Source organism: Hippocampus guttulatus, chromosome 15, assembly GCF_054856545.1.
Source record: "Hippocampus guttulatus isolate MCC_2025c chromosome 15, RoL_Hgut_1.0, whole genome shotgun sequence".
Taxonomy (NCBI): domain Eukaryota; kingdom Metazoa; phylum Chordata; class Actinopteri; order Syngnathiformes; family Syngnathidae; genus Hippocampus; species Hippocampus guttulatus.
Window position 1 is genome coordinate 14,760,078 of NC_141275.1, and position 12,898 is coordinate 14,772,975.

A 12,898-nucleotide genomic window follows, 5' to 3' on the forward strand; every position below is an offset into this window, starting at 1 on the left:
AGGCGTTTTTGGCCGAAAAAAAGCCCGACCATGTATAGTAAGGCGTTTTTAAACGGGAAAAAAACCCCGACCATGTATAGTAAGGCGTTTTTAGCCGTTTTTGGCTGAAAAAAACGACCATGTATAGTAAGGCGTTTTTAGCCCAAAAAAAAACAACCATGTATAGTAAGGCGTTTTTAGCTGAAAAAAACGACCATGTATAGTAAGGCGTTTTTAGCCCAAAAAAAACAACCATGTATATATAGTAAGGCATTTTTAGCCGTAAAAAACGACATAGTATAGTAAGCCGTTTTGAGCCCGACAAAAACGACATAGTATATATAGTAAGGCGTTTTTAGCCCGAAAAAAAAACGACATAGGATAGTAAGGCGTTTTTAGCCGTTTTTTAGCCCCCAAAAAACGACACAGTATAGTAAGGCGTTTTTAGCAAAAAAAAACGACATAGTATAGTAAGGCGTTTTTAGCCCCAAAAAAAAACGACCATGTGCAGTAAGGCGTTTTTAGCCCAAAAAAAAGACCATGTATAGTAAGGCGTTTTTAGCCGGAAAAAAACCATAGTATAGTAAGGCGTTTTTAGCCCGAAAAAAACGACATAGTATATTAAGGCGAAAAAAACGACATAGTATAGTAAGGCGTTTTTAGCCGTTTTAGCCCAAAAAAACCAACATAGTATAGTAAGGCGTTTTTAGCCAAAAAAAAAGACATAGTATAGTAAGGCGTTTTTAGCTAAAAAAAAAACAAAACGACATAGTATAGTAAGGCGTTTTTAGCTAAAAAAAACGACATAGTATAGTAAGGCGTTTTTAGCCCGAAATAAACGACATAGTATAGTAAGGCGTTTTTAGCCCGAAATAAACGACATAGTATAGTAAGGCGTTTTTAGCAAGAAAAAAACGACAGTAGAGTAAGGCGTTTTTTTCGGCTAAAAACGCCTTACTATACTATGTCGATTTTTTCCGGCCTAAAAACGCCTTACTATACTATGTCGTTTTTTTCGGCTAAAAACGCCTTACTATACCATGTCGTTTTTTTCGGCCTAAAACCGCCTTACTATACTATGTCGTTTTTTTCGGCTAAAAACGCCTTACTATACTATGTCGTTTTTTTCAGCCAAAACGGCTAAAAACGTCTAACTATACATGGTTGTTTTTTTCGGCTAAAAACGCCTTACTATACTATGTTTTTTTCGGCTAAAAACGCCTTACTATACTATGTCGTTTTGTTTTTTTTTTAGCTAAAAACGCCTTACTATACTATGTCTTTTTTTTGGGCTAAAAACGCCTTACTATATACCATGTCGTTTTTTTCGGCCTAAAACCGCCTTACTATACTATGTGGTTTTTTTTCGGCCTAAAAACGCCTTACTATACCATGTTGGTTTTTTTGGGCTAAAAACGCCTTACTATACTATGTCGTTTTTTTTTCGGCCTAAAAACGCCTTACTATACTGTGTGGGGGTTTTTTCGGCTAAAAACGCCTTACTATATACATGGTTGTTTTTTTGGGCAAAAAACGTCTTACTATACCTGGTCGGGTTTTTTCGGCTGTAAAAACGCCTTCCTATTCATGGTCATTTTGCCTTCCTATACATGGTCACTTTTTTGGAGCTAAAAACACACGGTCATTAGCTCAATGCTAATCCTTCAACGAATAAGGTGGCGAAAAAAAAGTCTGGTACACTTGAGAACGAATAGACCTCAGGGTTTGCCTTTGTGGAGAGAACAGCTCCTGCGGTGTGTCAAATTTGCAATGACAAAATACTATCGATGAAACAGTCGAATGTAAAGCAGCATTTTCACACACACCATGCTACATTCGCATCAACATACCCAGCGGGAGACAGCAGAAAGGAAACGTGCAAGCAACTGAGCACGGTGCAAGTTAGCCAGCAGCAACCCTGCATATGGACCCGGTAAGCTGACTATATTTCCGGGAGCTATGCTGGATTTTGAGCAACAGTGAGGAACGGAAAACCATTACATTAATGGTGAGTGTGGTCGAGGACCCGAGCTGAATGCCAGATGGACACCACCCGAGAGGTGAGACGCGGAATTTTTTAGATTATATTGCTCTCACTGAAATACATTTTTTGTAGTTTTGTTTTAGCTAAAAACGCCTTACTATACATGGTCGTTTTTTTTCGGGCTAAAAACGCCTTACTATACTATGTCGTTTTTTTTATAGCTAAAAACGCCTTACTATACTATGACGTTTTTGTCGGGCTAAAATCGCCTTACTATACTATGTCGTTTTTTTTTAGCTAAAAACGCCTTAATATACTGTCATTTTTTTGGGCTAAAAACGCCTTACTATACTGTCGTTTTTTTCGTGCTAAAAACGCCTTACTATACTATGTCGTTTTCTTTTAGCTAAAAACGCCTTACTATACTGTCGTTTTTTTCGGAGTAAAAACGCCTTACTATACTGTCGTTTTTGTCGGGCTAAAATTGCCTTACTATACTATGTCGTTTTCTTTTAGCTAAAAACGCCTTACTATACTATGTCGTTTTTTTCGTGCTAAAAACGCCTTACTATAGAATGTCGGGGGTTTTTTTGGCTTAAAACGCCTTACTATACTATGTCGTTTTTTTTAGCTAAAAACGCCTTACTATACTATGTCGTTTTTTTGGGCTAGAAACGCCTTACTATACTATGTCATTTTTTTCCTGCTAAAAACGCCTTACTATACTATGTCGTTTTTTTCGTGCTAAAAACGCCTTACTATACTATGTCGTTTTTTTCGTGCTAAAAACGCCTTACTATACTATGTCGTTTTTTTCGTGCTAAAAACGCCTTACTATACTATGTCGTTTTTTTCGGGCTAAAAACGCCTTACTATACTATGTCGTTTTTTTCGGGCTAAAAACGCCTTACTATACTATGTCGTTTTTTTTTAGCTAAAAACGCCTTACTATAGAATGTCGGGTTTTTTTGGCTTAAAACGCCTTACTATACTATGTCGTTTTTTTTAGCTAAAAACGCCTTACTATACTATGTCGTTTTTTTGGGCTAAAAACGCCTTACTATAGAATGTCGGGGTTTTTTTGGCTTAAAACGCCTTACTATACTATGTCGTTTTTTTCGGGCTAAAAACGCCTTACTATACTGTGTCGTTTTTTTCGGCCTAAAAACGCCTTACTATACTATGTCGTTTTTTTCAGGCTAAAAATGCCTTACTATACTATGTCGTTTTTTTTGGGGTAAAAACGCCTTACTATACATGGTCGTTTTTTTGGCCTAAAAACACCTTACTATATATGTCGTTTTTTTCGGGCTAAAATCGGCTTACTATAGGATGTCGTTTTTTTTTTAGCTAAAAAAGCCTTACTATACTATGTCGTTTTTTTGGGCTAAAAACGCCTTACTATACTATGTCGTTTTTTTAAAGCTAAAAACGCCTTACTACACTATGTCGTTTTTTTTCGGGCTAAAAACGCCTTACTATACTATGTCGTTTTTTTTGGGCTAAAAACGCCTTACTATAGAATGTCGTTTTTCTTTTGGGCTAAAAACGCCTTACTATAGAATGTCGTTTTTCTTTTGGGCTAAAAACGCCTTACTATACTATGTTGTTTTTTTCAGGCTAAAAATGCCTTACTATACTATGTGGTTTTTTTCGGGGTAAAAACGCCTTACTATACTATGTCGTTTTTTTCGGCCTAAAAACGCCTTACTATACTATGTGGTTTTTTTCAGCCAAAAACGGCTAACTATACATGGTTGTTTTTTTCGGCTAAAAACGCCTTACTATGCCATGTCGTTTTTTTTTAGCTAAAAACGCCTTACTATACTATGTGGGGTTTTTTCGGCCTAAAAACGCCTTACTATACCATGTCGGTTTTTTGGGGCTAAAAATGGCTTACTATACTATGTCGTTTTTTTTATAGCTAAAAACGCCTTACTATACTATGACGTTTTTGTCGGGCTAAAATCGCCTTACTATACTATGTCGTTTTTTTTTAGCTAAAAACGCCTTAATATACTGTCGTTTTTTGGGATAAAAACGCCTTACTGCACATGGTCGTTTTTTTTTTTAGCTAAAAATGCCTTACTATACTATGTCGTTTTTTTGGGCTAAAAACGCCTTACTATACTATGTCGTTTTGTTTAGCTAAAAACGCCTTACTATACTATGTCGTTTTTTTCGGGCTAAAAACGCCTTACTATACTATGTCGTTTTTTTTATAGCTAAAAACGCCTTACTATACTATGACGTTTTTGTCGGGCTAAAATCGCCTTACTATACTATGTCGTTTTTTTTTTTAGCTAAAAACGCCTTAATGTACTGTCGTTTTTTGGGATAAAAACGCCTTACTGCACATGGTCGTTTTTTTTTTTAGCTAAAAATGCCTTACTATACTATGTCGTTTTTTTGGGCTAAAAACGCCTTACTATACTGTCATTTTTTTCGTGCTAAAAACGCCTTACTATACTATGTCGTTTTGTTTAGCTAAAAACGCCTTACTATACTATGTCGTTTTTTTCGGGCTAAAAACGCCTTACTATACTATGTCGTTTTTGTCGGGCTAAAATCGCCTTACTATAGAATGTCTGTTTTTTTTTGGCTTAAAACGCCTTACTATTTTATGTCGTTTTTTTTAATCTAAAAACGCCTTACTATACTATGTCGTTTTTGTCGGGCTAAAATCGCCTTACTATACTATGTCGTTTTTTTTTTTGGTTAAAAACGCCTTACTATACATGGTCGTTTTTTTTTTGGGCTAAAAACGCCTTACTATACTGTGCCGTTTTTTTCGGGCTAAAAACGCCTTACTATACTATGTCGTTTTTTTCGGGCTAAAAACGCCTTACTATACTATGTCGTTTTTTTTTAGCTAAAAACGCCTATGTGGTTTTTTTCGGGCTAAAAACGCCTTACTATACTATGTTGTTTTTTTCGGGGTAAAAACGCCTTACTATACTATGTCTTTTTTTTTTGGGCTAAAAACGCCTTACTGTACTATGTCGTTTTTTTCGGGCTAAAAACGGCTAAAAACGCCTTACTATACATGGTCGGGTTTTTTTTGGGCTAAAAACGCCTTACTATACCATGTCGTTTTTTTGGGCTAAAAACGGCTAAAAACGCCTTACTATACATGGTCGTTTTTTTTCGGCTAAAAACGCCTTACTATACATGGTCGTTTTTTTCGGCTAAAAACGCCTTACTATACATGGTCGTTTTTTTCGGCTAAAAAAGGCTTCCGATCAGCCAAAAACGGCTAAATAAGCCTTACTATACATGCTCGGTTTTTTTTGGCCAAAAACGCCTTTCTATACATGGTCGTTGTTTTTCGGCAAAAAAAGGCTTACGATACACGGTCGTTTTTTTTTTTCGGTTAAAAACGCCTTACTATACATGGTCGTTTTTTTTTTCGGCTAAAAACGCTTTACTATACATGGTCGTTTTTTGGGCCAAAAACGCCTTACTGTACATGGTCGTTTTTTCAGCCCAAAACGGCTAAAAATGCCTTACTATATATACATGGTCGGGGTTTTTTTCGGCTAAAAACGCCTTACTATAAATGGTCGTTCTTTTTTCGGCCAAAAACGCCTTGTTATACATGGTTGTTTTTTTCAGCCAAAAACGGCTAAAAACGCCTTACTATACATGGTCGTTTTTTTATCGGCTAAAAACGCCTTACTATACATGGTCGTGTTTTTCGGCTAAAAACGCCTTACAATACATGGTTGTTTTTTTCTCTCCAAAAAACGCCTTACTATACATTGTCGTTTTTTTTGGGCTAAAAACGCCATCATTGTCATGGTCATTTTTTTTGGGGGGGGGGGCAAAAAACGCCTTACTATGCATGGTTGTTGTTTTTTGGGTTAAAAACGCCTTACTATCTAACATTTTTGTTGTTTTTAGAGAGAAAAGTTGGATACTGTGTATATAATGCAATCCCCCCAAAAAACACAGTTAAGCCAAAAGTAAGGTATGTACACTTTACTGATAAAAGAATAAACCAGTGAGCACAGCACAGTGTGTTAGTGAGTCATTTAAAAAGAGAAGTGTCTCGTTTATGATAAAAAGTGACCGAGTTGCATTCTGTCCCAGATGCGGCCGAGCGGTTGTCACGGCGACGCCACGATGCTCGGCGTGCCTCCTTTCAAGTTTCCTTATACCTGCAAGGCGGCAGCACCGTTAGGCATGAGCATAGATAGGAAAAAAAATATTATACATATATATATATATATATATGTCTCGATCTGCTACTCACCCTCTGACTCGCGGGATGCGTACACACCAACCTTGCGCTTCCTTGTAAACGAGCCTGGACAGAAACTGCAGGAAAAACTGTCAAGCCACGCTGTTGGGGCGCGGCCCGGCGCGGCCCGGCTCCGTGCCGTCGCTTACCAGACAGGCCAGCACGTCGGCGGAGATGAGCATGTAGAAAACGTTGTTCCAGCCCGACGGCGAAATGAGCCCAGCGAAGAGAGGGCCCAGCGCGGCGCCTGCGAGGGGGCGACCCGCCCCCGTTAGCATCAGCTTCCCATCAAAAATGCTAACGTACAGCAAAAGATGGCGACGTCTTACCCACTGATCCCGTCCCGTCGATGATGGCCGTCACCGTGGACAAGGCCCTGGAGTTGCCTCTCAGACTCTCGTGTGTGCCCTGAAATAAACGACGCCGATTTATTTCGGTGCATCGCGCTCATTTGAATGTCTTTTTCTTCGTCAAGTGATTAAAAGTGCCTTTGAATCGGCATCAAGGAAGTACGGTTTGCGATGAATGTTGGTGAAATGCCCTCGCAGCTTTAAGAGGCGTGGCCGATGATGACAGCATCTACTCAATTCAACAATTCTTTTTTTTCAAGCGCACTTTAGAAGCAGTCACAGCGGAAACAAAGTTTAACAGAGTGGATATCTTTGCAGGAATTAAATCATCTGTCAAGACTTACCAGGTCAGCAGATACAGCGGTGGTGATGAGGGCGTACGGTCCATTGACCAGGCTGCCACAAACCAAGAGCATGCCTAAGGAAATACCAATTGACTTCATATGTTGTGTCATTGAAGAGCGGCATCGACATTTCTTTCACGGATCTTACCAATGGTGGTACCAAGGCTCCGCTGTCCGATGTGGTTGTAGAGGAAAAGCTGCGGCGGGGACAGCGGGTTAATACTGACCATCACGTCAAGGCTAATTTCTGTTAGCCTGTCCGTGGCGTTTCACGGGACATGTTAGCATTGATAAGGAATGCTTGCAAAAATGTGTGTTATGAAGTTTAAGAAAGTTTATTGGAGAGGTTAAACTCGGAACGGTGGCAAGACTCACCATGGGGGCGGCGGCAAGCAACATGACGCAACACGTGGTGGCCCTCCCGCCCGTGTAGTCCGACACGACGCCCGCCATGATGCCGCCTGTTGTGCGTCAAAGACTCAACATGAAACACCGTCGCGCTAAGATCACATCAGGATGAAATGACTTTTTTTTTTTTTTTTTACCCACGATCCCCCCCACATCGAAAAGCGTGGACATGTCTCCGGCTTCTTTGGCCTCGAAATGTGCTGAAAGACAAAACGGGCGTGAATACGGGTGGTCGTACGCGTACGACTTGCGCGCGGTCGACCACCGACCGACGTTGGAGATGTAGAGCGGCAGCCAGTAGAGGAACGTGTAGCTGACCAGCTTGGCGAAGAGCAGACACAGAGAGAACTCGACCACGCCCTGTGGGACGCCGGCGCAAGGTTAAAAAAAAGTAGTATTTCATGACTTGAACAACTTTTCCATCCACATTTCCCGTCGCCTCATCTGCTTTTAAAAAAAATTCAACTTGACGTCCAGCTTCCTTTATTTCCTTCAATGTAAGCGCGGTGTCGATCACAACGGCGTGCGAGCAATCTTAAAACGCGTCAGCGAACACGGCGCAAAGGCCTCACGGGTATGCTGAGCGCTCCGCAGAAGCTGATGGCCTCCGAGTGCCCGGCGGCGTTGTCGGCCGCGTCGGCGACGATGGAACCGTTGGCCACGTGCGACGGACTCTGCAGGAGAGGATCCGTCTCACCACTTTCACTTTCCAAGTCATTCTGACACGCGCACACACACACACACACACACACAGACAGAAACACACACGCGCTCACGCAGCTGTTTGGCAAGCGGGCTGGCGAGCCGCGCCGATGCTCACGTGATGCTGCGGAGGACTGCAGCCGACGTCTTCGGGCTCTGCGGGACGTGGCGGGCAGTCAGAAGGCGCGACGGAGAAAACGGCGAGTGGGCGGTTAGCGGGCGAGCGACTCACTCTCGACCAGGAAGAAGAAGCAGAGGACGCCGGTGGAGGCGATGATGAGGCCCGGCACGATGAAGGAGAGGCCCCACGCCGACGACACGAAGGCGCCGGCGATGAGCGAGCCCAGGATGTTGCCCACCGACGTGTGCGAGTTCCACACGCCCATGATGAAGCCGCGCCTGGTGGCAGCGAAGGACAGCGCCGCTTCATTAGGCCGCACGCTCGCCAAAGATGGCCGACGTGCCGGAAAAAAAAGACGCGGCGACGCATTCCACAAACACGGCCGGCCGGCAAAGCGCTTTAAATTTTTTTCTAAAAAATGAATTCTTTACTTGTAAGGGAACGACACGCTTTCTATTTTTAATTCATTGCACGAGTGGTTTCTTTCAAATGTTACTTCATGTTATGAAATATAAGAACAAGAGCTCAGAGTGCATAAAGGGAACTGTTATTGTTCTCAACTCACAACTTGTGTTATGATGTTTGCTCACGCATGAATGATGAAGAGTAAGATCCAAAATTGTGAACGTTCTTTACGGATGGCCGAGGAGAGTGAATGCGCTCGGCCTCGCTTAGCGTGAAGAAACTTTGGGCCCACTTCAAAGCTTGAAAGGGATTCGATTCAAAGGCGGTTGCTTTTTGCGGACGTCCTTCCTCACTTGGCACGCTGACTCAGCTCAACCCCCCCCCCCCCGCGGTTTCCATCTTGTCAGGTGGAAATTTCCGCACCTCCCTTCTAGGTAACCAGGACGCGCACGTGCCGACTGACTGTGGCACGGCCGCACTTTCTGAGAATCGCCTTTTTTTGCGCTCAGGGTGGGAATTTGTGAAGTCGGGTCGCGGCAGGGTGTCGAAATGCGACGCGCGTGAAGGAGACAGATGCCGAGTCATCAGTATTGGGGGGAGGGGGGGGGGATACTCACTTCCCCTTTCCGAACCAGTTGCCGACGCAGGCCACTACAGCGGGCCAGCCCGTGGTCTGCATCAACCCATTGAGCACCTGCAGGATGGGGGGGGGGGGGGGGGGGGGGGACAGAAGTAGACACATAAGTCCCAAAACAAGCAGACTTGTCACCCCCCCCCCCCCCCCACACACACACACACAGCTATGCACTGTTGTGTGTGCGTCAGGCTAATCCCTGACTTGTGACCGCGGTCATGTGACTCAGCAGCCACAAGTCAGCTGACAAAGAGAGCCTTGACCGCAAGACGCCTTGCAGAGTCAATTCCGAGGTGCACCCGACTAATTGGCAACAAATCGATCGTCAAACAGACTGAGAAATATTTTGATTATCAATGCTTTTACTTTGGTATAAAATGGATCGATATTTTTGCTAAATTGAAAATAAGAACATCCCGTTTTGGAGCAAAAGCATTTGGTTGGTTTCTGTCCGTCAAAAGCCGCGCTCAAATTGAAGTCGGAACTCATTCGGAGCTGCCGCCTCATACTTGGGGGGGGGCGCGCGCGAGTACCTGGATGAAGGCGTAGTAGCCCAGCGAATGGATGTTCCAGTAGAAGCCCAAACCGAACAGACAGGTGAACAATCCGCTCATCAGCATGCCGAAACTCAGGTAGTAACGTAGCGGCAGGCGCTCCCCGAAGATCCCACTGCGGACACGGCGGGGGGGGACACACATATGTGACATGCTTGCACGCGTCCCAGCGTCGAGCGGACGGGACGCACCTGAAAAACATGCCGATGGCGTAGGCCACCAGGAAGGAGTTGTCCAACACCCCGAAGAGTGTGTTGTAGTTGTCCTGATCTGTACAGAGCGCACGCACGCGTCAAAGTTGGCACGCTCGGCATTATTCCGCCAGCGTGCCAAGAATGATTTACAACCAGGTTCATCGATCGACGTCCACAGCATTGAAATGTATTTACGCCGTGAGAAAATGACGTAAAAAAAAATACATTGAAAATATATTTGACCCATTTGAGACGACCGCCGTCCTGCGTGTCGGGTGTAAATGTCTTGCGTCAGGTTGAGGGGTTCCGCTATGTTACTTGACGCCAATTATTTTGCCCAAAATTTGATTTTTGCATTTCAAATAATTATTTGGGGGGGTTGGTTGGGTGCTTTATCGCTGCCGACCGTGTGTGGCAGTAGGCAGAACGATCCACCGTGCTTCCACGAGATGACCGACGGTACAAAATGAGCCCGCGTAGCCACGTTTGGGGAATTGTTTTGCTAAGTGGTGTGCCGTGAGATTTTTTTGGTGTGTGTGTGTGTGTGTGTGTGTGTGTGTGTGTGCGTGTTTGTGTGTGTGTGTGTGTGTGCGCGCCTGGGGCTCAATAAATGTTGACAAAGACCGCGTTGGATGCCATTACGTGGCTTGAATACACATTTTGCTGTTTGACTATACAGTTTGAATTCTGTTTTGTTTTCTTGAGTCGGGTTTGCGGTAAATTTCGACTGTTGACCGAGTGTCGAGTCAATAGCTTAAAGCGTGCGCGCTGCTTGGAAAACCAGGCGGGTGAGGATGAACGGGTGTTCAGGAATATTTTGAGTCAAGGCGTTTTTTTTTTGGGGGGGGGGGGGGGTTGTGTTTACCCTTTGGAATAAATTTTAATCAATCAAGGGTGCGCGACGATCTGTCAATATTGAAGATTTTCACCTACAGCAGGTGGCGCATGCATGGAGCGGCGCGCTTACCAAAGGGAGCCCAGTTGCACCACGTGACATTGTTGGTGACGTTCACGTCGGTCGGGCGGATGACGGCGCTGCAGTTTCTGTGGAGTTCGTTCTGGGGGGGGCATGGAGGGGCGTCAAGGTGGGTCCGCAAACACGACCGACGCGCCATCGGGTGTCTCGGCTACCTTGACGATGCTGATGGGCTTTCGAGACAGGTGGTAGGCGGTGTAGAAGAGGAAGGTGAGCAGCAGGATGAAGCCGCGGTACCTGCGAAGGAGACGTGGACTGAATGTAAAAATGGAGACATATCCTAAAATACAGTACCTTCTTTTTTTTAGGGGGGGGGGGCTTCGTGCTTTCAATAGTAACGATAGGAATTACCGCTGCTCCAAAATGTCCCCAAAATGGAAACAACAGATGCTTATTACATTCATTTGTGTTACTAGGTTGCGATGCAGCGTTTAATGGTCACAACACATTCTCACATGGTTGATGTAAAAATAACTTCTTTGATGCTTTATTAGAGAATAATGAAGCACTCAACTGTATGGTAACTATGTTGTTATAGAGATTTAAGTGTTTAACAGATTAAAAACGTAATTATGGGCAAATGCTCAAAAACAAAAAGTGATTACTCAACGTTTCGTCGCTCAATAACGCAACGTGACGCTTTAAAAGGGTGAAAATTGCGTTTTTCGTGTTAACAAAAGCCACAAAATGCCACCGGTTGCAGCCGGATTCGTTAAATCCTACAACTATCTCTATTTATCCGAGCGTATCGATTCGGTAAAGGTCAAATCAGTGGCGGCTCGGGAGGACGGCGTGAACCGGAAAATTTCTTCGCAGACGCTGGTGCGGTGCGGTTCTCACGATGCCAAGGCGCATCATGAAACCATCACGGCGAGCACAAAGGTGTGACAAATGCGTTTATTAATTCAATGTTGGCGACGGATTGTTTTTACTGGTGTGTATTGATTGTCTATATTGATGTGGTTAGGCAAATCATTCACCGCCCAGATGAGAGATGAGATGATAAAGTGGCAGCGAATGCGATGTTCACGGACACCATGAAAACTGTGGAGAAAATAGTTACCCTCACTGTTTTGTGCACTCACCAGCTATCCCGAGAGAAGGCCGTGATAAGACGAATGCCGGGGGCCAAGGACGTCCCCATAGTCGATAAAAGATGTCGTTAGGGGTTAAAAATTACAAAAAAAAAAAAAAAAAACCCCACTCAAACGCTTCTTCCAGTCATGATGAAAAGCTTCGATGAGACCCTGAAGGCACCGCTGAGGTCGAAAATCGGCTGATTATTAGCGTGTCGTTCCTGCGATTGTTACGTTCATTAAATATGAAATATTCGAGGGAAAATGAAATACGTGCTTACTTGTTTTGCTATCCTGTCAAAAACGACATTTAAAGGCACTGGTTGAAGAGGAAAAGTGATGCTAACTGCTGGCGGAGGACCGCAGCGGCCACTGGGCTTCCTGGTGAGATCCAAGGTCCGCAGACATCCAGACGACGTTCCCCATAGTGGTTGAGTTTAAATACAAGGCAGCCCGACCTCCAGAGGAATTCCAACGGCTGCGAAAAAAACCTCACAGACGCTCGAGTTGATGTGCGGTAGCGAGAGGTGGTTATTAATAGCGAGAGCTTGATTTTTCCACACACTTTTCCAGACGAACGTCCCTACAGACACGTGATCGGAGTGGGTGACGTCACAAGAACAGGAAGTAGTCGAGGAGTCGCGAATTTGCAATTACCGTTTTTTTTTTAAAAGAAAAATTCTTTAGATATACAAAAAAATACGCAGGTAGGTTTTTATGGTACCTGTACTTCAGTATTCATTGATGTTTTAAAAACATTTGTAAATGTATGAAAAAAATAACTAATACATGTTATTACAGCCCAATTTTTACGTGTAGAATTTGGAAGGGAGGCAATAAATGTATTCCATTTTAATAACAAGGCTGTAATACAACAAAATATCCACCTGCTGTGGATACTTTAGCACTGGATATGCCTATAACTACA

At 43.6% G+C, this 12,898-nt stretch overlaps 1 protein-coding gene across 3 annotated transcripts; it reads right to left on the bottom strand.

Annotated features, from left to right (window-relative positions):
• Nucleotides 1-5,929: 5,929 nt before the first annotated feature.
• On the bottom strand, nt 5,930-12,580 carry slc37a2 (solute carrier family 37 member 2). 3 transcript variants are annotated; one of them, XM_086131241.1, is made up of 18 exons: nt 12,252-12,580; nt 11,980-12,153; nt 11,050-11,131; nt 10,886-10,976; nt 9,916-9,994; nt 9,704-9,839; nt 9,154-9,230; nt 8,243-8,409; nt 8,129-8,166; nt 7,881-8,027; nt 7,446-7,668; nt 7,276-7,361; nt 7,049-7,097; nt 6,901-6,974; nt 6,536-6,614; nt 6,356-6,453; nt 6,219-6,283; nt 5,930-6,123 (listed from the first exon to the last, which is right to left on the bottom strand). In XM_086131241.1, exons 2-18 carry the CDS (start codon nt 12,036-12,038, stop codon nt 6,108-6,110), a joined length of 1,566 nt encoding a protein of 521 aa, XP_085987367.1. In that variant the 5' UTR covers nt 12,039-12,153; nt 12,252-12,580; the 3' UTR covers nt 5,930-6,107. The 3 variants fall into 3 exon arrangements, with proteins under 3 accessions (XP_085987367.1, XP_085987368.1, XP_085987366.1); XM_086131242.1 differs by having other exon boundaries at nt 7,446-7,508; nt 7,578-7,668; nt 11,980-12,580; XM_086131240.1 differs by having other exon boundaries at nt 11,980-12,580.
• Nucleotides 12,581-12,898: the final 318 nt, after the last annotated feature.